At 40.3% G+C, this 24,651-nt stretch overlaps 2 protein-coding genes across 7 annotated transcripts in view; one reads left to right on the top strand and one right to left on the bottom strand.

The window, feature by feature from the left end:
• Window positions 1-8,451, top strand: part of FAM210A (family with sequence similarity 210 member A) — a 31,073-nt gene extending 22,622 nt beyond the window's left edge. The window contains exons 7-8 of one of the 2 annotated variants that reach the window (XM_077933184.1): window positions 1,522-1,578; window positions 3,251-8,451. The gene's annotated coding sequence lies outside the window, so the exon portion shown is untranslated. Of the gene's footprint in view, window positions 1-1,521 lie in introns of both variants that reach the window. The other variant, XM_077933183.1, reaches the window with a different exon arrangement.
• A 6,189-nt stretch (window positions 8,452-14,640) lies between these two features.
• The window catches only part of LDLRAD4 (low density lipoprotein receptor class A domain containing 4), a 266,839-nt gene continuing 256,828 nt past the window's right edge, over window positions 14,641-24,651 (bottom strand). For all 5 annotated transcript variants that reach the window (XM_077933182.1, XM_077933181.1, XM_028737421.2 and 2 more), the window contains 2 exons: window positions 17,629-17,682; window positions 14,641-16,277 (listed from right to left, as the gene is read on the bottom strand). In XM_077933182.1, the coding sequence (XP_077789308.1) occupies window positions 15,735-16,277; window positions 17,629-17,682 (597 nt within the window). In that variant the 3' untranslated portion in view covers window positions 14,641-15,734. The remainder of the gene's footprint in view (window positions 16,278-17,628; window positions 17,683-24,651) is intronic.

The raw sequence follows: 24,651 nt of genomic DNA, 5'->3' as shown, positions 1-24,651 counted from the left end.
TGTGGGCTATAAATCTCGAACATGAATAAATAAAAATAAATCAGCCCAACCTTAAGAATTGGGATTCCCAACCTAATTAAATCAAAGTACTCAGATTTAAGGCTATTTAGTTGTCACTGAAGTAGCTAGGACCAATCAACACTTCAGCTCCACAGACTGTGTCTTAAGAAAAGCACTAACAGCTAGACGTAGGTATCCCATGACAATGCAGTAAGGGTTGTGGAGAAGAAGGTGCAAGTAGAAGACCATGCTCAAGTGCATTATGCTTTTGAGGAGGACTTAGCAGATGTGAAGCCTTGTTGCTGCTGCTCCTACAATGTGCATCAGCCAGAGCATTAAAGCTGCCACAATAAGTGAGGTTTACTTTCCAATTGGTAAATGGGCTGCAATAAGATTTTGACTTTGAAAAGAGCACATATCCCAGTTGGCAACCCAGTTGGCAACTAAAGGGCTTGATTTTAAAAATTATGTAATCCCATTCATGCCAATGAGCTCAAATCACATTAAATCCAAATCCCCTGCCTTAACTGAAGTGTCGATTGGTCCTAGCTACTTCAGTGACAACTAAATAGCCTTAAATCTGAGTACTTTGATTTAATTAGGTTGGGAATCCCATGAGAGACACTTATTTTGCTGGACTCATTTTCTGGTTATCAAACAAGAGAACAACAGAATGACCATTCCCTGGGCACTTTGAGGATGACTTGTTAAAGAGAGATATATTTATTTCTTAAGACTTTTGGAATCACATTGTTATCCATGCTGAGCAGTGGCGCAGTATGTCCTGATCCCGAGTCTCTGAAGCATTTCAAGCCTGGGAATGTCACATTTGCCATGAACGGATAGGGGAAGGATGTACACACACCCAAAAAAAACACCAGGGTGGGGGGAAAGAATCTTTTCCGTAGTGAGAAGAATAAAACTGGTTTCTTTTCTCTTTTTTCCTTGCTAAGAGATTCCTGCTGTGTAGGGTTAAATGTAGGTCAAGCTGTCTGAGCTTGTGTCTGCGATCTGCAGCACACTCAACACTAGATTAAATTGGGATTTTCCACTTACTCAACTGTCAATCTCCGTAATATCGGTAAAAGTTAAATTAATCAGGAGTGAGCAGGGCCTGGCTCTCAAGGGGGCTTCTTGAGCTCCGGGGTGTTGCTTAGGCTTGTTGCAGGGAGGGGGAAAGATATGGTTTCTGTCACTAAGATACTGCTGTGTTCTGGCTGTTTGCCTAGAAGCTTCAGAATCTCAGAGAGAAAGAAAAAATGTGCCGTTGTTAACACAGATCAGCAGAGCTGTTGGTTTTTCTTTCCAAGCACTAATGCCACACAATTTGCATGAGAGGCCCACAAAAAAATGCCCATTTGTGTTCTCTTGGATAAATCAGGTTGCACTGCTTTCTTATGTTTGCTTTGTCCTGTAGTGTTGACATCTCTAAACACAATAATGTAAGAACCTGCCTTATGCAGAATTAAGACCATTGGTCCATCTACTTCAGTACTGCTATTCTCTTTATTCCCAAAACAGCTTATTTACCAAGCCCAATGGAAAACTGAGCTGGGGAAGGAGATTCACCCATTACAAGTAATTATACCTCTATTCATTCCTCTTCTATTCCTTTGCACAAGGGCCTTGAAAAGCATCAGGGAACTCCCTGATGTATTATGAGGGGGCCTCCTCTGCTCCTTTGCAACTGACAGCAGCTCAGAACCTGACTTTTTTTATGTCACCACATGTCAGATATCCTATTTAGGTTTGCGGAAACCTTTTAAAGCAGCCTAGCATAAGACTAGATTTGCTTTCTGCTGCTGTTTGCAGGGCTGGTATATTTCAGAGGAAATTACCCTGATATGTGGACCCACAGAGTAAGGTTAATTTTGAGGTATGGGGTTTCCTTGAGGTACTGAGTGCAGCTCAGCTCAATCCACTCCCCTGCCAAATATACTGTCTCCCTCAGGTAATGAGCTGCTCTAAGCCATTTTTGTATAACATACTAGGAGGATGAGTTCAATGCCATATAGAAAATATTGTACCAGTCTGTGGATTAAACTGTGCTGGAAATATGTCCTTCCCTCTTCCCATCTGAAAGTGGGAGAGGTTCAAAGAGCCAGTGTGGGATACTGGTTAAAGTGTTGGACTGGGAGCCGGGAGACAGACCCCAGTGAGCTTCATGGCTAATTTTGTCTCTTAGCCCAAGCTCTGTCACAGAGTTGTGAGGATAAAATGGGGAGTGAGGATGCCATGTATGTCACCTCGAGTTCCTTGGAGGAAAGGGTGGGATATAAATGTAGTAAGTAAAAAGTTTATGCTGAAGTTATAGAAACATTTAGGTATGTAAGATTATATACTCTGGAATATTATACAGATGCACTATACAGTGGTACCTCGGTTTACGAACTTAATGCGTTCCGGAAGTCTGTTCTTAAACTGAGGCGTGCTTTCCCTAATGAGGCCTCCCACCACCAGTGCCCTTCCACCATTCGGCTTCTGTTCTTAGAACGAGGAAAAGTTCGCAAACCGGGACACTACTTCCGGTTTTGCGGAGTTCGTAAACTGAATAGTTCATAAACAGGGCTGTTCTTAAACCGAGATACCACTGTAATCCCCATTGCTGGCCAAGACCAATTGGGCTAACTTAAACTAATAACCATAATCCTTGGATTAATAAAGCAGAAAAAGCATCAAACAAAATAAAAATATGTCCTGGCCTCTTAATGGAGTGTAAATGAGGTCATTTCAGGAGATGATACAGGAAGCAGGGTTTCTTTTTAACTGCACATTTTAATTAGAACTCATTCAAAGCACAGCAGATCAAAAAAATGTGATAATGAAAAAGAAGCCTAATTAATTTTTTGCCTAAGCAGCAAAGTCTCAGAAAGAGAGCATTAGCTAGAAAAGGGATTATTATTATTTTTTAAAAATGATTGTATTTAATGAGAATCAATAAGTTTGGGAGGGTGAAAGCTAACCCTGAGCATTCTACCACATAATAGCAGACAGATACTGGATTCAACTTCCAGCAGGAAACCACCTTATGGAGATGAGAGTGAACCTGTCTATAGCTGGTTGACAGGCAATGATTTCAGGAGGCACAATCAAATGGAAGCCATATTTTCAAACAAATATAATTACAGTGAAAAGCAGATTAGGAGAAAGATCAAAGCAGTCTCAGAAATGAAGCTGTGTACATTTGACTGGTGCATTGGGGATTTGGGACCAGGGTTAAAAAAACAAACTTAGCTTTTATCTTCTTTAGTGGAATCTATAAAATGAAGCTTTGGGGGACAGGGAGAAGAAATCAACTCTCTCAAAAGTGTTGTTGGAAGATATACCCAGAGGATTCAGTAAAAGTAGGTTTGGATTTATTTAATTTTTATAGTAAATTTTTTTAAAAAGCTAAGTTTAAAACCAATGAGTCCTATATGACTAAATTGTCGCACTAGCAGAAACCAGCAGAACTAGCACAGTTAGACCTCCCCCCCCCCCCGGCCCCAAAGATCTGCTCTGGAGGGTGGAGAGAAGCCCCAAAACACCACACAGTGTGGGAGGGGAGGGAGATTATGCTGTTGGAACAAGCAGTTTATTGCCCAAGGAAACGCTCTTCTTAGAGCTAATCTTACGTTTTTTCTAATCAGCCTATCTGGGCATGCCCTGATATTAACCCATTTTGCTGTAGTTATCACTTTTTGCTACAGTTCGGCGGTTTTCACAGGCTCCTCCCCCTCCCAACATACATGAACTCAATATGAGCTATATAGCAGGAAGCAAATTCACACTGCATCCAAAACAAATTTACAGCCTAGGACTTCCCCCAAAGAATCCCGAGACCTGCAGTTTCCTTTTCCTAGAGCTACACAGTTCCCAGCACACTTAACAAAACTTCCCAGGATTCCTTGGGGGATGTCATGGGTTTTAAATGTATGTTGCATTTCCAGGGTATATTCAAGCATCTGAAACATTGTTAGGCTTCCCACCCCCTCATTTTAGAGCATCATCTGTTTGAGAAAAGAAAAAACTGAACAAGAGACCAATTAACATCTTGATTTTTTAATAGCTTTGTTCTGTGGTTTGACCACAGCTCCTTAAGAACAAGCATAAAATCTGTATTTAAAACTAACAACAGCACTTAGAGCAACATTTTCCTTTAAAAGTATTGCAATAACAGACCTTAGGTCTAAAAACTAGAACATCACCATTTGCTCAGTTAAAAGGAGGCAGGTACACAACTGCTGAAATCTTTTTCTGCATATAACTGGAAGTTACATTAGAAATTAAGCAGCAAATTGAGGTTAAAGGGAACAACAGAAGCTTAAAGCAAGTTAAGATTCCTTGTAGTTTCACATGAACCACTGCCAATAAGTTTGAATAAAAACCACGTGTTTTTTTATTCCCCCCCCCCCAGATACCTTTAAAAAAGTTAAAATGAAAGACTAAATATTGTAGATAGTGCTGTATTATTTGTATTTTTGGAATAACTTCAAAGAAAATGAACACACACAAACAACCGAGGCAGACATAAGAGCAGAACATATGACCCAGTTTGGAAAGCAACAAATCATATGCACCTTATTGTGTAACACAGATTATAGGCTGGAAAATTAACACTAAAATAATAATAAAATGTACTGAAAGCAGGCATGAATGCAGCTGTAAATTCAGTATCTAATAGCCAAGTTAGTGTGCAAACAATAGAAACATTATTTGCTATTTGAAGACCAAGGTCTCTGGTAATGTATAAATTGCTTTAGTACTGCATGTAAAGAAAATAGTTACTCTGATAAAGTCTGTTTTAATTTTTGCCGTCTTAACAACATGCCTTTGAGCTCTTGTTCCAGAGGGAAAGTGTTTGGTTGTATGCAGGTTGTTGGGGGGGGGGGGCTAAAGTTTGATTTAAAATGATAGATATCTAATAAGTGGCAAAGTCTGAATGGAGCTCCAGGTCTACTTGACAGGTTTTTATCTTATCTTTCCTCACTGCAAATTCAAAGCAGATTGATTATTTTTAAAAAGAAGGGTTTTGAGGCTTTGGGGGTGTTGGTTTTTTTTGGTCCAATGGGTATAAAACATTTTGTTATTGCAATTTTCAACCTGCATGCTAAATACCACCCTGCACACAGTTCACTAACATGCAAGGTTTCATCTACTCTGGAGAACATCACAATAGCACAGAGTGAGCAAGAAAATGGTCAGCACAACAAAAGTTTAAAAGGTTAGCACTCCATCTCCCAACCAAATGAACAAACAATATTTAAACCGTGCACACAAGTTTTTGGGAGGCTACTTAAAAATATCTAGTGTGGGTGTGGAGGTGGAAGAACAGAACAGATGGCAAAAATATGAAAGCGCCACAAACACCACAGTACTTGGGGATAGCAATTAGTATCCTGGTACAGGATAGAAGTATATATTTCCTAGAAGGATATCAACAAGCAAAACTGCAGGCCTGGTACAGAAGTAACGATATGCTAGTAAGAGCTTAACAAAGAACACATTTCTGAACTCGTTTGGCCTTGTTGACCTCCACTGTGAAAGACAATGCAGACTGCTTCTCAGATTTGGATCAGTCCTCCAGCAATGACCTAGATAATGATTGCTGACAAGGGCAGCCAAACAACAACAACAAAAAAAAACTTTTTAAGCACAGCCTTTGAAAGCCACAATGTCTCCTGAGAACACAGCCACCACGAGACATGGAGGACTTCTCCTCATTCCTGTAAATTAAGTCAACAAAGGTGTGGTCAAGGATCAATTTGTGGTCCAGCTTTGCTAGGGGTGGGCTAGAAGAGACAGACTGGGATAGTTCTATTGAGTTTAACCTGAAAGGCATCCACATCATCACCGTGTCACTCAAGAGGAGGAAAACATAGACTTGTTAGAGGAACGAATTTCACACTCTTTGAGTAACAAGGTCATTCTGAACCTGTGAACAAGGATATTGAAAAGGGTTCCTTTAAAAAGTAATAATAATTACAATATTCTGCTGTCTTCAACACTAAAAACCTGCCTTAGTTTTTTCTGAGGTATTTGCTTTGCCTAATAAGCCTAAGCTGCAGAAGCAGGATACAGTGCAGACAGATGGTGAACTTGTACTGCCAAGGCAACCTTGCTGAGCACAGCACCTGCCACACCAAACAATATTTTCCTTGTTCTCATCAAGGGTCTAAGTCCTGTCTCATTATCCAAATTAAAAACAAAGTCGCAAAAGCAAAAAAAAAAAAAAAAATGCAATAGACTCATAAGAAAAGAAACAAAAAAATCCATTGGCCAGAAAAAGAGGTCTTGCAAGAAAAGTAGCTTGCATCCTTCAAAAGTCACCATAACGTCAAGCATTCCCAAGTTCAACCTGCAATGGGCAACCAGAACCTTTTAAAATCTTGTCTCACTCATCTCTCTCTCACACACACACACACACACACACTCTGAATGGACAAGTTGGGAAGACACATCAAGATGGCAGTGCTTGTGTTCACTAAAATGAAAAGTGCATGAAAGTTTGTGGAGTGGGGAAGCTGCAAAATTCTGTTATTTTTGTGGGAGGGTAGCAGCAGTATGTGTTATTCCTTATATCACTTGGGTTATAAGGACTGGATATCAAGCCTTGTATCACAGTGACCAGCACATTCCCACCAATTCGCCCCCCTTAAGATCACTGCCTGGACCACACACCAAATTTAAAATGGCCAAAAAAAAAAAATCCTGCTTCTGTGAAACAAAAATGCTTGTCCATCTTACATTTTGAAGGGTGGTTTGATTCCTACTTTAACCAAATCTTATTTTAAAATGTTGGCTTTTCAAATATAAGTGTTCTTAGGATTCAGCCCATCTCTAGGTTGATCATGTCATAAATAACAAAAAGAAGCCAAGGCTGGTCTAATCTCATAACAAGGAAAGCAACAAGGAAAAATCAGAAGCTAGCTACAACGTTAAGTATTTGTGCATTTAAAGTGACACACGCAAACACCACTCACAAGTGACTCCTTACAGCAGATGCATCAAGCAACCAATTATCATCAACAGGCTAATAATCAAAAGTGGTTTGTTCAAACTTTTTTTCCCTTATAGTACTTTGATATTTCATAGGAAAATAAAAATACATGGGACTTCCCGTCCTTTGTATGCATTCTTTTGCAAATTCTTACAAAAAAGGACGAAGCACATAAGTAGGCATTCACAAGTTCTATGCCTTTTTGTGTTTAAACAGTTATCTTCTATACATTATGTTACAATATTAACAATGGGTTTCGTTTCGTTTTGTTTTTCTACCCATTGGGTAGGATATGTGCATAATATATTCATGTTATATACAGCACCCTTAAAAATCAAAATTGAAGAGACAGATGACCAAAAAAAGCACCATTTTCAGTGAGGCACAACAAAGCTGGGAGAACAGGCTCGATTCAAAGGATCATTCAAGTCACTGGGAATGTTTCTACTAATTTCAATGGCCTTTGAAATTTCAAGCCTAGAGAGTGCAAGGGGGATGTTCCTGAACTTGAGGCACCTTAGTTGCTTATGAACTATAATCGTGCATACCTCCAAATGATATATTTTATACACACATGTATACGTTTAAGTCATATCCCTTTTGTAACGTATGGGACAAACACAGACAAAATATTTATTTATTTGAAGGGCAAAGAGATGGGGTGGGGAGGGAAATGGAAATGAGATCCTAGCACATATCATGTTGTATCCAAACAAAGAACCTCACATACCAACTCTACTTAAAGCAGCAGCAGCAGCAATACTGCAACAAACAGCCTGATCCTACACAGAATTACATCAAATTAAACCCATGCCAATTTGAATGGAACAGACTTTCATGAATACAACTGGACGACTCAACAGCCATCATTGTCAATACACACGTTTGGTGGGACTGGAATAAAAGATTTTCCCGTAACCCAATGGACAGTTTTCTAGCATTAAAAGGGAGTTGGATATTATTCAGTGTATTGGATTTCGAACCACCAAAATTCATGTAAGCTGGGGAAAATATTTGTGTTTGGCCTTGTTTAAGACATGTTCCAACTAGTCTCAGCACTTCCATTTGTTCTTCAGAACAGAAAGAAGCAGTAAAAGACAGTATGAGAGCTTTCACCAATATATTTGTAGTTCTAACATTTGACACTGGTGGTTGTCATCACTGTAATATTATAAGAAAAAAATTAAACCAGGCAAATGAATCACCTAAAAAAGTAAAGCCACCTTCAAAACTGGCATTCAAAAGGCAATTTACCATACACACCACTGACTTCAGCAGGAGTATATTGAAATAAAGTAGTGAGTAAGCCTGTCTATTATGGAAAGTCCGTAAGTGAAATGGCTAGTTTGGCCATAAAGTATACCTTTTCACTACAAGTCAATAATTGGATAATCCAATTACCTTCAGAGTGCTTTTAAGAGTATGCCCTTCGGGTGCCAGGGATGGAGGGTACAATTCAGTGGGGAGGGGGGGAATAAATTCTTATTTTGGCAAATGATTGGTGGTTCCTCGGTCAACATAACTGAAGAATGTCATTGTCTTCTTATACCTTGTCACAGAAAACTTACTTGTCTTAAGCCATTGGGGTCATCCAAATTGCAAGCATCAGTCTCCATATAGGGGCCTCTTTATTTTTAAGGAACACTTGTTTGACATAGTCCCCAAAGCCTGTAGCAAGCATTTTTCCAATATATACTAAGTAGCCTATCCATCAAGGAAAATGTATATGAACGAGCCCTGTCTCTAGGAAGACTTGGAACAACAACAATAGCATTCCATTAATTAGAGTTAATTTAGGAAGGGGAATCTTCCATGGAGTTACACAAAACAAGAAAAATTAAGCCTTGCTTGATTGCCTTAGCTATATATATTTTCAAATCCAATTCTAAGCACTAGTAGCAGTAGAAACTACCTGGCAGCCACAGACTTCCCCCCAAGGATCATACCAGAGTACAAGAAGAAATTACTTTTGCCATGCCTCCATTCAAAGAATGAGAGGAAAACTGCATTCTTCCTAGCCAAATCTAGGCAGACACATACACAAAGGTGCACATACAGGTAAGGGGAGGCAGACTTTTGAGAAAGAAAATAATGGATTTAACAGAATTTTTTAGGAATATTCGCTGACAAGCAAACAGTGAAATGAAGGCAAAGAGCGGATTTTAAAAAAAGAAAAACCTTTGCTCATTTTTCTTTAGGAAGGTAAAGATCAAAATTAAAAAGCAAGTATTGACCAAACTACACCCCCAGACAAGGTAGTGCTTGTGTGGTGTTGCCGATTCTGCTTCCATAGGTTCAAAAGGATGCTTTTCTACTTGCATCAATCCAAAAGTAGTCCTGGACAGGACACTTGCAAAGAAGAGAGATCTTGGATGGAATGAAAGTTCTCACACATATGCCTGGGTGGGAGGTGGGGTAGCAAGAAATATAAAAAAGGACCCCTGGACGGTTAAGTCTAGTCAAAGGCGACTATGGGGTTGCAGTGCTCATCTCACTTTCAGGCCGAGGGAGCTGGCATTTGTCCACAGACAGCTTTCCGGGTCATGTGGCCACATGACTAAACCGCTTCTGGCACGAATGAACACCGTTACGGAAACCAGAGTGCACAGAAACGCCATTTACCTTCCCGCAGCAGCAGTGCCTAATTATCTACTTGCACTGGTGTTGCTTTCAAACTGCTAGGTTGGCAGAAGCTGGGACAGCAATGGGAGCTCACCACCATCGAGCAGATTCAAACCACTGACCTTCCGATCAGGAAGCCGAAGAGACCCAGTAGTTTAGACCACAGCGCCACTTGTGTCCCAGCAAGAAATATATGAACAAGAAGAACATATGAAAAGAAGAAATAACTAGAAGTAATCACCTGACCAAATACTTGTTGCATTCTCATGACAAACACCTCTGCCTTTTACCAGCTCCTCTCAAATTTGTAGCTCTAAGGGCAAAAAGGCTTAATTAGTTGATTTATACCATTCAAAAAATCCATACCAAATCTCTGGAAAAGTACTGAAAAGGTTTCTAAAATCTGAATAGATAAGACATTAAATGTATCTACAAAAGCAAATATTGAAGTGATATATAGAAATTCCATTGGCTTCACAATATTGCCATTTGGAAATTATGTCAAAATAACACCTTGAACAATTGTGTGCATTGCACATCATTTTAGAGACTTCTTTTTTTTTACCGAGTTAAGAGTTCTAATATTTTCAAAGGGTTCCACCACCACTACCACCTCCATGCCTATAAAGCAAAGGTAGCATTATTTCACAACAAAGTTTTCCTCCAAATTAAAAAGATATATAAATGAAGGTGTTTTTTTTTACTAAAGCTATCCAAAAGTTGGAATATGAGAGATGTTGTAGCAAGGGGTTTGATTTGTATGGGGGGAGGAAACACCTCTGCCTCCCTAGTTTAATCTGTAGCTGGAAAAACATTAAATGCCTTAATATTATGATTCTGTGTCATACATTACACAGGCACAAGAACAAAAATAAATTATAGTGTGATAACACAATATTTTCAGAACAGCAAAGTGATCTGGGTTTTTTTCTTGGCCAAGGAGCATGCAGTTAACTGAACAGTATGATATCTCTTGGACATATGAAACTGCAGGGGCAGTTTTGAGTTTCTGCATGCATGATGTTTCAAAACAAGAAAACAGAATTTCTAGCAGTCATGCGATGGTGCAGCTTCAGTGGACTGAAGACTTACTGCATCCTGATGACACCACCTGCCCCTCTTGATTTAGCATTATCATGCCAAAACAAGAAAAGTGGTACCAACCAGAAACAGTATCTGTTTCTTGCACATTACAAGTCACTGTTCTGGAATGTGTCCACTGAGCTGATGCTCAAGACTGCCATTTTGATTAGCAAGAATAAATGTGAAGACTGGTAAAGCTCCTGTGTGGTTTGCATATGTTAGTATCACTCCAAACCCACAAATCTAGATGCATCTTTAAACGTTCTACATACAACTAACTCATTGTGCAAAGTGGTGTGAGGTTATGGTATACAAGGAATGCCCCTATTTCATAAGCAAATCCAATCAGTATTTTGTGTAAAGGAATTGGAAGACATAACAGATGTAACTTAATTTCATGCCCAACACAGAACAAGTAGGAATGAAGCCCTGAAAATGTACATGGAGTGCAATGAAATAAGTAGCTCCCATTGGTACTTTCTTATAACACTTTTAAACTGCACAATTAAAAGTCCTAAAGCAACTTCTTAAATTTAGGCTAAATTATCTTACCACCTTAAGCCCCTCAGTTCACCATTTTCACAAGAACTTGTGAGCTAGTTCTGAGCTAGAATTCTTCTAGCGTTCTCAATAGGAATCGCCACATAAACCTTTATCATTTCCTTCCTAGGAAGAGGCATTTATAACATTTTAAATAGTGATCCCATATATGCAGGCCTTGAATAAAGTCTGTTAATACTAGTGAATTTCTCTCTCCTCCACAGGAAAAGGGGAAGATAACACTGCAAATTCTGAAAGAACTAGATTTAGATACAATTGATTTTCAAAACCAGTCAAAGAATGGTGCAAAATAGTTTAATTTGTACCAAACTAAAAGCAATTTTAAAAGTCAAGTGTTCCTTGATTGTACATGGCCTCAAGCCCTAGTTGAAAGAAGCTTGAGAGGTGAAAAAGGAAACTATTTTTTTCATTATTCTCCTGCATAACATCTGACGTTTGGGGGACTGCCACACACTGTAACAGAAAAATGACAAGGGATAATCCTCAAAGTTGGGTTTTAATCCCCCCTTGCATATAGTCTACAAAAAAATGGAGCAGCCAGTTTCCACACATCCCTTCTGTCATAGGTTGGTTTGAGCATCTTCTCTATAAAGAGAAGATGCTCCCTTTTGAATGATGCTAAACATGAAAAGGTTTGGGGCCTTGATTTTGTGGTCTATACACACTTTGCATGTTTCATATTGCTAGCCTTTGGGCAGGACCAGTCCTACGCCGACACAGAGACAGCCACTTCAAGCAGCTGATTTTGGGTAAACTGAAAGGGCAACAAACTGTCTCTGTGCTTTTAATGCTAAGGAGAGGGACCACCTCAGGTATCAAAATAATCTTGACCAGCTTTTGCTATTATTTGCCAAGACTTGGGTGCAATATTTGGGAGCAGGCCTCTGTCGTGCTTGTCTGAGGCCAGGGGTGGGAGTCTTGTTGGAATAAAGTTATAAACTCAAACAGTGTAGGTCCAGCAGGCCACTGGCGAGCCCCCCCCCCCCCCAGTTTAGCAATCCGAGCCCTGGGGCAAATGTATCTGGCTCCCCCCTGCCCCGCAAACTACATGGGCCTGTAGAGTTGATGAGATTTTCAGCTTAGAACTGATTTTTAAAACTCATCCTGCACCAAGTCAGGATTTGTTTTGATTTAAGAAATTATCTTGCATTTTAAACATAGCAATCCACCCCTTGACATCCCTTCCCACCTCATTCAAGAATATCTGCCCCCCCCCCAAAAAAAGAATCCATGCCACATTAAGTCTTGTCCTGAAGCAAGTACAAAGGATGCACAAAGCAGCACATTAGAATTTACGCACTTCTAAGCTCACTAGCAATTCTCATCTAAGATGCTAAACAAACTTTGTTCTCATTAATGAACCTGGGATCAAATTATGTCAGGAATGCCCTTGCAGGTGCGAAAAAGGACAGCAACAAAGGAGAAACGTCTCAATACTCACAGATGCAGCAAAGGAAAAAGAAAGAAAGAACCCAACAGCCAGCCAAATAGAGATTGTCCCAGCTCAGGACGACATTAATGTGGTCTCATATATTTAAGTTGGAGATTATGTAAGTATAAAGGAGAAAGATGTTTCAGCCTTGATACTGCTTAGACACGTAACGATGGGCCATCTCATGGGTAAGCATCTGCTCATGAATATGCATATATCTTTAAGCCCTCACGCCAAATGCATGAACAATGTAGAGCTTTCTGAAATAATAAAACCTTTGAATAAACACAGGAAATCGGGAGAGCTCAGGAACTTGTGGCAGCCACCTAGAAATAATCCTAACCCTCTGCAGATCAGTGCTTAAACTTAACACTAGACCAAATCCAACAGCATTACCTTTTATGGAATACATTCTTGGCAAAGCAGGGAGGAAATTTGGAGTCCAGGTGATCTAATGCCAACACCTACTTGCCCATCGGTTGATCCAATAAGTACCAGTTTGTCAGCTGAGTTCCAATTAACGACTGCTGAAATGCAAAGACCTTAGAGGTTTGAATAAACTATCAGATAATACAACAGGAGAAACTTTCTTCAGATGCAAACTAATTTAACACATGTGTAAACTTTAAATCCAAATTATAATATAAAGGTATGCCCCATCTCTAACCATTTAATTCTGTAATATTAAGTTCAGAAACGTCTCACTTGGAAATCACATTAGGCAGGAGCTGAAGAACAGCTGGTCATTTAGTCTCACTGAACAGAGTCCAATGGATATTATTAAATGGATACTACTAAATCACCTTATAAGCTTATCTCCCTTGAAAGGAACAGCATTCACAAAAAGCAAGAACTCCAAGATAGCCAACTTGTAGTGGCTGTTCACACAACTAAGCTATCACGAGATATTTAGTTAACACGTGACAGACAGAGGTATGCAAGTCAGCCCCGCTTACATAGATGAGAAAAAGAGCTTTTAAATCATGGCTACTTTAGGACAATGAGGAAGTGGGCTCTGGTCAGCTCACAAAAAGGTTCTGTGGTTTTAGATTATTATCTAGACTGTCCCTCAAGCTAGTCATCAAGTCCACAAGCCACCTTAGATTAATGAAAGCATATTTACAGAGAAAACATCTAAAGCACAGATACACCACACATGCTGATTTGGCATAAAAACTCTGCATAGATCAGAGACTCCGTTCGGCAATCAGGTTTCAATCTTAAATTCCTTTAGTTTGTGAAGTTCAACAGAAATCCAAACTTCTTCAAGCTGAGCAAGGGCTACAGTGCAGGTCCTTACAATAGTTGGTGCACCTGTCAACTGTTCCGAGTTTGCAAAATGGTGCCCTTAACGACTATAGAAAAGGGAGACTTCCAAGGGAAATCTTTGCCATGCAGCTAAAACTCTCTCAGGAATATCAAAATTTAAGACGCTTTCTTTTAAAGTTCATTTGTTAACTGCATTTGAAGTACCTGTTTGTGCTTTGTGTGTGCTTTGTTTTCACAACCAGTCCCCTTTGGAATACCTTCCAATTTCATTTGCAACACAGGTAATCAATCACAGAATGAAATACAAATTCACTGGGATTCCTTAGGCTGCATTTTTTTAAAAATAATAATAATAATATATATGGTACAGTTCTAAAGTGATTTTCAAAAACATGACACAGCATGATCCTAAAAACAAGTTTACACAACTGTTTGCACACTTGACATAAACCAGTTCAGATCAGTGCATGAAGACATGATTAACCAATTACAAAACTGATTAACTCAGATTCCCAAACAATTCCCCATAGCATTCTAATGGTGCAAGCTCTTCAAACGACCACTTTAGCATTGTCAAACTAGCAGAAGAAATGGAAGCTACTAGGGAAAGGGCTTACAGAGGTCTGATCTAGCACACAGAAGATAATAGGAAAAGCACAACAAAAGTGCAATTTAACAGCAAAAACTCATAATGTATGTTTAAACCATTTATTGTAGGATGTCAGGCTATGCAACTGATTATGGGCTCCAGTGAAGATAAAAATCTGCAGAAGCTTTAAGTAGCAAGGACACTGCATTTTTTTTTTTTAAGAGAGGGGGACAAGCAATAAGATTTAGTAATAATCACACACAAAAAGGTAAATGCATCTGGCATTTTTATCTGCTTCTAGTTAAACAAATGGCTTATAGCAAAAACCACCTAAAGGAAACGTCTGTAATTTCACATTTGCTTTTTTCCACTCATAAATTTCTAAGACAACTTGCCAATGTCCCGTTTGAATGCAAAAATTATTGCAAAAGGTAACATGTTAAGATGTCTTTTGCTGTTTGTTTATTTATGGAAAATGGTAAAAGATCTGATTAAATCAAAGTCCCCTTTCAATGATTAATCAACAGAAGCCTAGACAAATTTCTGAAGAGGGTTCCTAGGGGCTAATCATTCCACAGGTGAAAAGACAACATATAGAAGAACTTCATGTAAAACAGTTCTCATATAGTGCAAATTTAATACACTTGTATCACAACACAAATTAACTCCTCGTATTCATCTAGGTTTTTCCCTAACTTTATACCTTGGCACACAAAACAGAAATGCTGAGTCAGATACTCACACTTTCACACTTCTGGGAGGGCGGGGTAAGGATAGCAAACTGGCCAATTTTGCCCCCATTTAACTAGTAACCCTTTCTTGTCCTCTTCTTTTAGCCATTCACTCAATATAAAACTGGCTGTGTAAGCCATATTTCTGTGCTAAGTTACCTCTTATAATTAAATAAATTCAAATAGTTTATTTAAAATAATAATAATATATTCCCCCACCCACCCCCAAAAAGAAAAGAAAAGTAGAACACTGCTCATGGCCAGACTGAATGGAAGGTTGTAGTTGTTTCAAACCACTTTTCATGCAATTCCCCTGAAAGGAATCAGAAACAACAGCTTTGCACGTTTGGTTTTACGAAACCGCATCACATGAAACTTAAAACAATATTGTGCACAGGGGCATAGAAACCTCTCTCATGCTCCTGCTTGATTCTTCCATCTCTCTTCAAGTGCATATGGAAAAGGAAACTAGACAAGGTTTCCTGGTTTCCTGTCTTTGCCTTTAATGGGGACTATTGTGCTCTCCGAATTGTTCTGTTGAAACTGAAGTCTGCTCCCCCTATGTGACGAAGGAGGGGCGTTGCTTTGCTGGTGATGGAAAAAAGAGGAACCTGGGTAATGCCCCATGACCTCACTGTAAGTCGGGGGTGGTCCTTCCATCCTTCCATTACTGCTATAATTGGTTGCACTTATGCCCGAATTGCTGCTTGGTGGGCACGGGCCCCCATTGTACATTGAAATGTCTATCAAGTCGCTGTCAAATATAGTTCTGTTGGGTGGTGCCCTCACAGATTCTCTGTTGAGTTCCATCTGTTGTTCTGGGTCCCGAAGCTGCAGAGTGCATGGCCCTTGGTATGGGGGCGGCTCTTCACCATCGGAGAGGGAGATAGTAGGAGGGAGGTCAATCTCGTGCTGCATGTACGGGTAGGTTGGCTGGAAGCGGCTGAAATGTTCCCTCTGCATAAAGGATGGAGCAGTAAACCTGTCTCTGGACCGTGGGGCATACATGATCTGCAGTGTGAAGGAGGAGGCATCAACTAATCAATCAAGTTAAAACCTAGTTCACACATGTATTAGACATACTCAATACAGAGACACATAACAGGTGTGGGGTAGAATAATGTGGAAACAGCATCATAAAGGGTTATTTTCCTGGGTGACATTCTCCAAGATGTCTTATATAAGCCAAGCATCTGGGCCAAGGAAAGGAGCTTCAGTCATAGGACAAGACTTCTGCAAACAAATTCGATTTAACCAATCAGACAAATTGAATGAATTCCAAAACTTAGGAAACTTCTGATCCAAAATTATATTCTCTACTGGGTCTTTGATTTGATTCATTGAACCCTAGCCAGTGTACAACACCTGAGGAGGACCCATGGCCCAAGGAGCTCTACACGAGCAACTACAGTGGTACCTTGGTTTACGAACTGAATCCGTTCCGGAAATCCATTCTTAAACCAAGGCGCGCTTTCCCATAGAAAGTAATGCAAAATGCATTAATCTTTTTAAAACAACCCCTAAATCAGCAATTTAAGATGAATTTTACTATCTAACAAGACCACTGATCCATAAAATGAAAGCAATAATCAATGTACTGTACTGTAAAATAAAACAGTATTGTGGATGATAAAAATGAAAACTAAAAAAAATTCTTACCTGCACTGATGATAGTCATTGTTTGGATGGGGGGGCTTTTGTCCATTTCCGCAGTCACACAATCAATCAGTAGCTGAACTGGGATCCACACAGATTCCCCCCTCCCACGCTGCTGTGGGAAATGCTCCCTAGAGTGCACGCCTCCCGCAGCAGCATTGGGGGGGGGGGGAGCTGTGCACCTGCAAACCAGCTGGCTGGCGGGAACACAGCTTCCCTCCCTCGCGGCTGCGGGAAACACCATGACAAACTCCTTCTCCGCTGCTGGACAACGGAAGTGTGGCACTCAAAATGGAAGTGCCCCCCCAAACAGTGTACATTTGGATTCCAAAAAAAGTTTGTTAACCAGAACACCTTCCAGTTTTGAAGTGTTCGTATTCCAAATAGTTTGTGAACAAGGCTGTTCGTAGACTGAGGTACCACTGTACAAACCACTTCCTCTCTCAAAGATCCCACTTATTTTAGGGAAACTGTGCGGAAATCACTGAGGCAGCCGGCCGGGCGGCTCTGCCCTCCTGCGCACCTGGGACTGGGCAACCTTGGGGGGCAGATCTTTGCACCCCAGCACCACATATGCTTAAGACTTGAAGTTAAGTTGAACTGGCAGAAATTGACTGCAAAACTGCAGTCACAGCACAAGGGGGAAATATGTGCTATTAACAAAAACGTAGTTTCTGGAAGATCTGAAGTGTGAATGAGAGCTTACCTCGGAAGCTCCCCGACGTGAAGATGAGCTGTCAGAAGGCCACAAACACCCCTCCTAGCACAAGAGAGAAAACGAGAGAACACTTAGCTTCTGAACAAGGTTTCTTATTATACTTCTATGATATTAATGCTCAACATCCTAGTCAACTTCACATCATTCATGTTTTGCTCTAACATTTACATACTCAAAGAATTAGGATATATTTATTTCCTCCAACGGCAGATACAGTGATTCAGTTCCAATTAAGCCAATGGGCCTGGCCTACTAGTAAACGTAGCTTAAGAGCCTGACCCTGTGTGCATTTGCTCCGAAGCAAGTCCAACTTAGTTCCACAGAACTTACTTCCCAGTAAGTGCACAACATTCCAGTCTATGTCAGTTTACACCTCCAGTTTAAGTAAACTGGTCTTGTAACACAGTCCAGTGAATACACACTCTGAATAAAAGTATTCTCTCTTTTTCAGCAAGCCTGCCACTTGCCAAAGGGAACATTTAGAAGATACTTATTTTGTCTTACCAGTTTCTAAAAGTACCATACATAAAAACTAAAAACCATCTAAAAGAAGTAGAAGATGGCTTGTAAAACCAGTAGTTGCAGGTTTCATCTGACAACAAAGCGCATGAAAATCGCACTCAAATATGCTAGTTGACATGCAATGGGGCTTTTTGATCCAGTTTCCGTGGAAACTCAACTGCATCAATGAAAATAAACTACGGTAAAGATTTTATAGCACTATATTTGTAGATTCTCTCTAATCTCTGCCCCTTCTTTATGCCTGACTCCAATATTTCTGTGGATCATTCCTTCTGTTATAATATTCCATTTTTTATTTTTACTGATCAGCCCATCAGGAAAACTGAGGCACAAACTTTAAGCCAACTAAAGAGAAAGAGAGCGAGCTTCCATCTTCAGATTTGTTTCCATCAAAGCTATGAATATGAAAATGTTCATTTAGGGTTATCCCATGTCAGAATTTTCATTTTGCATTTACATGGCTAGGGCCCCTAGGGCCAAGAACCCTAACTGGTCAGGAAGGAGAGAGCACATAAAGGTCACTGCTATGCTACAAACTTCACTGTTGCTAGCTAAGGTCCCAATATTGACACTCCTAACGAAGTTAATTATCCCAAGGTGAAATGTACTCTTTCTGTAAATAAACCCATTATTGAAGTGAGGTAATGGTTTGTTATCATGAAAACAAGCTCATTTAAATCTGCTCAGAAATAGAATTTTGCCAGGACTGTCTCTTTGTCCTCGATCTGGATCCAGCTCTTTGCGCTCACCAGTGGGAGCAAAGTACAATGCTAATTGCACCAAACAGGCTGTGGTCCATCTGTCGTTAAGAATGCTGTGGGTGGTTTTTTAACACACTGCTTTGATGCTAAAGCATGAATAGACCAAGTCGACACAGTTTAGGATTTCTCCTTAGTATTTGAACAGTCTTATGTGAATCCCTCACCCACTTCACCATAGAAATCAACGTTTAAATAGGTACTTGCTTGGTCTCCATGGCAAGAAACCAATTTTTCCCCACCCCAAAAAAAACCCCCAAAGCCTGAGAGGAATCTTGCCTATCCACACTCCTGAGAAATGAAAGATACATACAGCACGCATAGCATTCCAATGCATTTCCCCAATGTAGAAGGCCCAGAAAAGAAGCTCAAGGACTCCTCAGCTTTCTTAATTTCTTAGCAGAGGAAAGCCGGCTCACGGCATTCCTAGTGCCTCCCATTTCCTGGCTGGGAAGACCCTATCAGCTGGGTGGCGAAGTGGGGTAGATTTCCCATGGAAACTTTTCAGTTTCTTCAGTTCAATGCATGGATGCCAATTGCAAATGCAATCGCAGCTTCAAAATTAGCTTTATTTACTAAATACAAGTAGAATAAACACGCAAAATTTGATCACCCTCTAGGGTGGCAGAACATTCCACAAAGCGAAAATCCAAACTACTCTAATTTCCATGGGACAATTCCCCCCCCCCCCAAAAAAACCCAACATCACAGCAGCTGGGAAGTGATTTCTGTGCATATTCTCTTTCCCCCAGAGAAAGAGTTGTGACATGCAACTGCAGTAGTATATTAAGAAAAGGAGCAGGTGACCTGAGCAGAGGGTGGGTGGCAAGTGGGAAAGAGACACCTTAGTTCATATTTGCAAAACTACCTTAAAATGGGGTCCATCATAATTTCTTCAGGTCTCTGTTGCATTTACAGTGCCTGCTGTGATTGTGATTGCTGCTGCTGCAGTTTCCTACCACTTCTCTCTACATCTTTTATTCCCTTTTCCCTTTAGTCCTAGTCTCTGGGCAGAGATTTCTGCTTGAAGAACTGTACCCATAAAGCATCCTCTGCTAATGAAATTAAGGAAAATTCATAAGTAAGCCTAAAGGCTCAAACAACCAAGCGCCTTCCAAAGGGCCAAAGAGAAGCAGGTGCTGCTCACAAAAGAGGCGGTCCAGGTCTAAGATGCTCAAACCAGAAAATTAATGTCACGGCAAGGCCCCAAATTAGTTGCAAATACTGTAACTGTACTCTTTCAAGACACAACAGTAATTCAAATCAACTGTCTCAAAACCTGTAATTCTTAATACTTATTGGCCTCATACAGATGCAATGAATTACATAAACCATGGTTTGCTGGCCCAGGAGCCTGCAAGCTCACATTCCCTTACTGGCTCCAGTGAAGCTATCTTAGTTTTTAAGGATACAATCCTGCACCCATGTACCTAGGAATAAACCTCGTTGATTCAATGGGGCTTGCTTCCAAAAAGATAAGTATGTGATTCATAGACTCATAGAATCCTAGAGTTGGAAGAGACTCTGAGGATCATCTAGTCCAACTCCCTGCAATGCAGGAAAATCCAGCTGTCCCATCCAGGGATCAAACCTGCAGCCCTGGTGTTATCAGCACCATGCTCTAACCTACTAGCTATCCAGGCTGTGATTGCACTGTAATCCATAATTTGTCTATTTGAATGTCAAGAGAAACTGGTTGAAGAAACAAGGAACTCTGTGGTGAAGCAGGGCACGTGAGGAGCAAGGGGGGGGGGGTGCGAGTTCCCAGGCTCATAAAGCATCATTTGTTGGGCTGGGATACTTATGTCTCAACTAGGCCATTGGGAGTTTTCCAAACTGACAATTTTATGAGCAAAACATTTTGGGGAAGGACACTGTTAGGGTGTGACCCAGGGGGCTTGAATCCAAGGTATTTTGCACCTGGCCCTGAATCTCCCGTCTCTTCTTAGCCTTTATTTTTTGATAAAAAAACTTTTTAAAAATTGCATTGCTTTACAAGGCAAATTCTCCTCTGGAAGCTGACCTAAATTTGCATCTATAAATATAAATTAACATATGCAATTTGTATCAAGGGCCTGTGCACTGAGTCATGCTTTTGGGATTGGAAGCTACACGATTTTACAGAGCTTATGACTGCTAGTTAAAGGAACTTGTAAGAGGAACAACAGCAGAAAGTCAAGGTGTACCACTTAGAGACCGACTGTGCTTCCAAACACCACTTCCCTATTACATAATAAAAAAAGGAAGAGATTTTCATTCTTTCATCTCATGTTCTACTGACTGAGCTACTGAAAGGTGATTTATCAGAGGTGCTTTTTACACACTTGGATCTTGGTCTCCTTCAATTATTAACTTTTAACTCTATTTCAAAAAGAGATTCCATTTGGGGGGGGGGGGGGACGAAGCACATTTAAAACCTCATTTCTGTAATGCACACACATATACCGATGGCAGGACAGAAGCTCAAAAGTGCCAAGTGTGAAATTAGTCTATCACCTTGCTCAAAAGGGAGATATTTACATAGCTTTATATTCTACGCATGTCATGCCTTTGGTGTCAGGAGTAAGGTCAAAGTAGATATTCAGCCACACACCCACACCCCTGGGCTCAAGATCAGGCGAAGCAAGCAGAAGCCATGAAGACTAAGATGCAAAAGTTGCCACGTCTCTCAAAAGATAACGCAACACACGTGTTCCTCTGACTGAATAAAAAGTGTGATAATGGTGCATTGCTATAATTACATTAGAAATACAATAAGCAAAAGGATGCGTATAACAATAACTCCCACTGCATTCGCAAGTAATGGGGTTTTCTGTGTCATTTTTTCATTTTTTCTCTAGGTGGCAGCAAGAGGCCAGATATGTCTGATCTAAGGACGATGCTGAACGTGGTCCCTGCACACAAGGTCTGCACTTTTTACCTGGTTATAGCCTAGCTGTCCTTTGGGACAAAGAAAAGAGAACAAGGCAGACCAATATATTTCTTAATGACACCAAACACTTCTTCTAGAGCATAAGCAATGCCACAGTGCATACTACACTAGAAAGAGAAAGGCAAGTACATGCAGGATTCCATTAAAAGCCACACATGACAAATTCAAAGAGAGAGAAAATAGCCTTTAAAAAAGCAAGCCAACAAATAAAATAGTAACTAATGCAAGAAACACACTTTTTTTTGGGGGGAGGGGGTGCCAACCAGTGGGGAAATGTCCTGACAGTTCAAAATAAGCAGAAAAACAACTAAGTTAGGACCACTAAGTTTTACAACTTTTTGCATACTCAAATCTTCCTCACTTCTTTTTACTGAGGAGACACAGGACGAATATTTGCTATACAGCATAGCGTAAAGTAAGAAAGATGATCAGAAACGTCTATGAAATTGCCCAGGGTTACCATGACAAACCAGGCTTTCCAGACTGGGCTACGTCCATAAAGAAACACTTAGCCTGTATCATGGCACACTTTAAATCCTGACAGAACTCCCCCCCCCCATGCATGTTGTCCCCAGCAACTTTAAGCAGGTGCATTTAGATTTTTTATTTCCATTTTATTGATTACTGTATGTATGCAACTGACCAATTTGATTGCTTGATTAGATACAATAATTCAGCTTCAGAAACAAATCCTTGAAAAGATACTAAGCCATGCACAGGGTCTTCCAGTTTACAAAAGCTTTCCCTGTTAGGAAGAGATGCTGACTTGCCACAAGCAACTAGGCTTGTGGCTGAAGTTGTAGCAGCAGTAGCAAAGAATAATACTTTTCCAACTCCCTTTGGATTTAGAGGCCCCCCCCTATGTCACTGGAGCTTCAGAGAACGCCCTTCCTGTCCTGCTCCCAGCAGTCAAGGAAACTTCCAAAGGGAAATGTTACTGCACAATTATTGTGAAGTTCTAGTTCTGTAAAGACCTAGGAAACATTTTTATGAAACTCTTTTGGGGGAAAGAATATTATGGAAAGAATGTATTTTGGCAATACACAAACAGCAAGACACCTGCTAGTTCTCTTAAATGACACAATATACGTCACTATACAATGGCTTACAGCAAGAGTATGCAGCGTGGAACAAAAGATGCATGTTTCTTCTTGCCTGTTGGGCAATCCCATTATTTATTACCACTGTAAAATAGATCATTGATTACAAAGCTGTCACAGAAGTTTTACCTGAACTTCAATCCGGGCATCATTGAACTAAACCCTGGCAAGTTTCTCTGAACACATTATTTAATCATCATCATCTTCATCATTATCCCCCCCCCCCCTTGAAGTCTCAGGGCAGGTTACAGTTAAAACACAATATTAAAAACAGTACAAAACAACATATAATCACAGAAAAAGCTGGGCCCTGAAAAATATACATCTCAAGTGTCAAAAGCCAAAGTAAAGAGGTGAGTTCAGCATTCGCTGAAAGCTGTATAATGAAGGTGCCAGGCATATCTCTGCAAGGAGGGAATTCTACAACTTTGGGGCCACCACAGAGCATGCCCTTTCCAGGGGCACACACACCCCCAACTGAGCTTGAGAGGGCATGGGAGCTACCTCTCAGGTACTAAGATCAGCAGACAGGGTTCTAATGGCCACCGCAACAGAAACTTCTGCAAGCAGGAAGCCTTTGCACCTATGGCTGAATGTGCAAAGACTTCCTTCCTAAAAAAAAAAGTCGTCAGGGAGCAAGGCTAGAAACAGCACCTGAAGATACAAAGGACAGGATTCAAACAAAATGAATTTATCTCTGGGTTAGTTTTTTGCCAAGGAGATAAATATATAAGCAAGAAAAGGTACTGACCCAGTTATACCATTTCACCTATTTTGTTTTAGCAGTAGGCATTAGTCCACTGTATAGAGCATGCAGAAGATCCCAGATATCAGAGCTTGGGGAAAAACCTCCGCCTAAGAGCTGCTGCCAGCGAAAGTAGACAATGCTAAGCTAGATGGATGAATAGTCTGACTTCATAGGAGGCATGGTTTCCATGTTCATATAGTGATTCTGTTCAAAACTGCTCAAGCAGCATGTTTCTCTCCACCACCACTAGACAGTGGGGCATCTTGAAATTGTACAAGAAAGAGCTGCAGTTATTAGAGGCAGAACTGGTGGAGCAGTTCAAAGTAGCAAGAGAAAAAAGGAACGAATCTTGCATTTTTCTAAGGAATATTAAACATGGAATCAGAAAGGGAATATTCAGAATTTGGAGGTAGGGGGAGGAGGGAAAGAAAAGACTGCCTAGCCCTAACCGTACAACTACACTAGAGCTAACCAGAAAGACTTTTGCTAAATTCACTCAACTGTGCCAAGAAAAAAAAAAGACTGTTTTCTTTCAGATATGTCATATTTTTAAATCTTGCTCCCCCTCACCTAAGACTCTAAGGCTTCTTCTGTTAAGGGAAGCTGCAGCGGCTTTCAGGCATTATTAGTCAGCAAACATTCTAAATCCGGAATCAGGATATGCACACACATAATTACTTTCCCCACAATCAACTACCCAGTCATTATCACCAATTAAAAAGAAATAAGGCCTTCAAAATTCTTTAAATAAAATAAAAAGATTGACAATTTAATAGAATTTTAAAGGGTTGTTTGTTTGTTTTTTGCTGTTGTTTTTAAACACGATTTTACGATACATCTCTGCAACTGCTTTTTCCAATTCCGTCATCTTAATCAGACAACATAAAGGCCTAGTCACTGGAGGCTTCCGGTTCACGGTGGTTGTTCAAGATCTAAGCAGAGAGGCAGATA

The sequence above is a fragment of the Podarcis muralis genome, chromosome 8, assembly GCF_964188315.1.
Source record: "Podarcis muralis chromosome 8, rPodMur119.hap1.1, whole genome shotgun sequence".
Classification (NCBI taxonomy): Eukaryota; Metazoa; Chordata; class Lepidosauria; order Squamata; family Lacertidae; genus Podarcis; species Podarcis muralis.
Note: the sequence above shows the minus strand (reverse complement) of the source record. Positions and strands in the feature narration are given on the sequence as shown.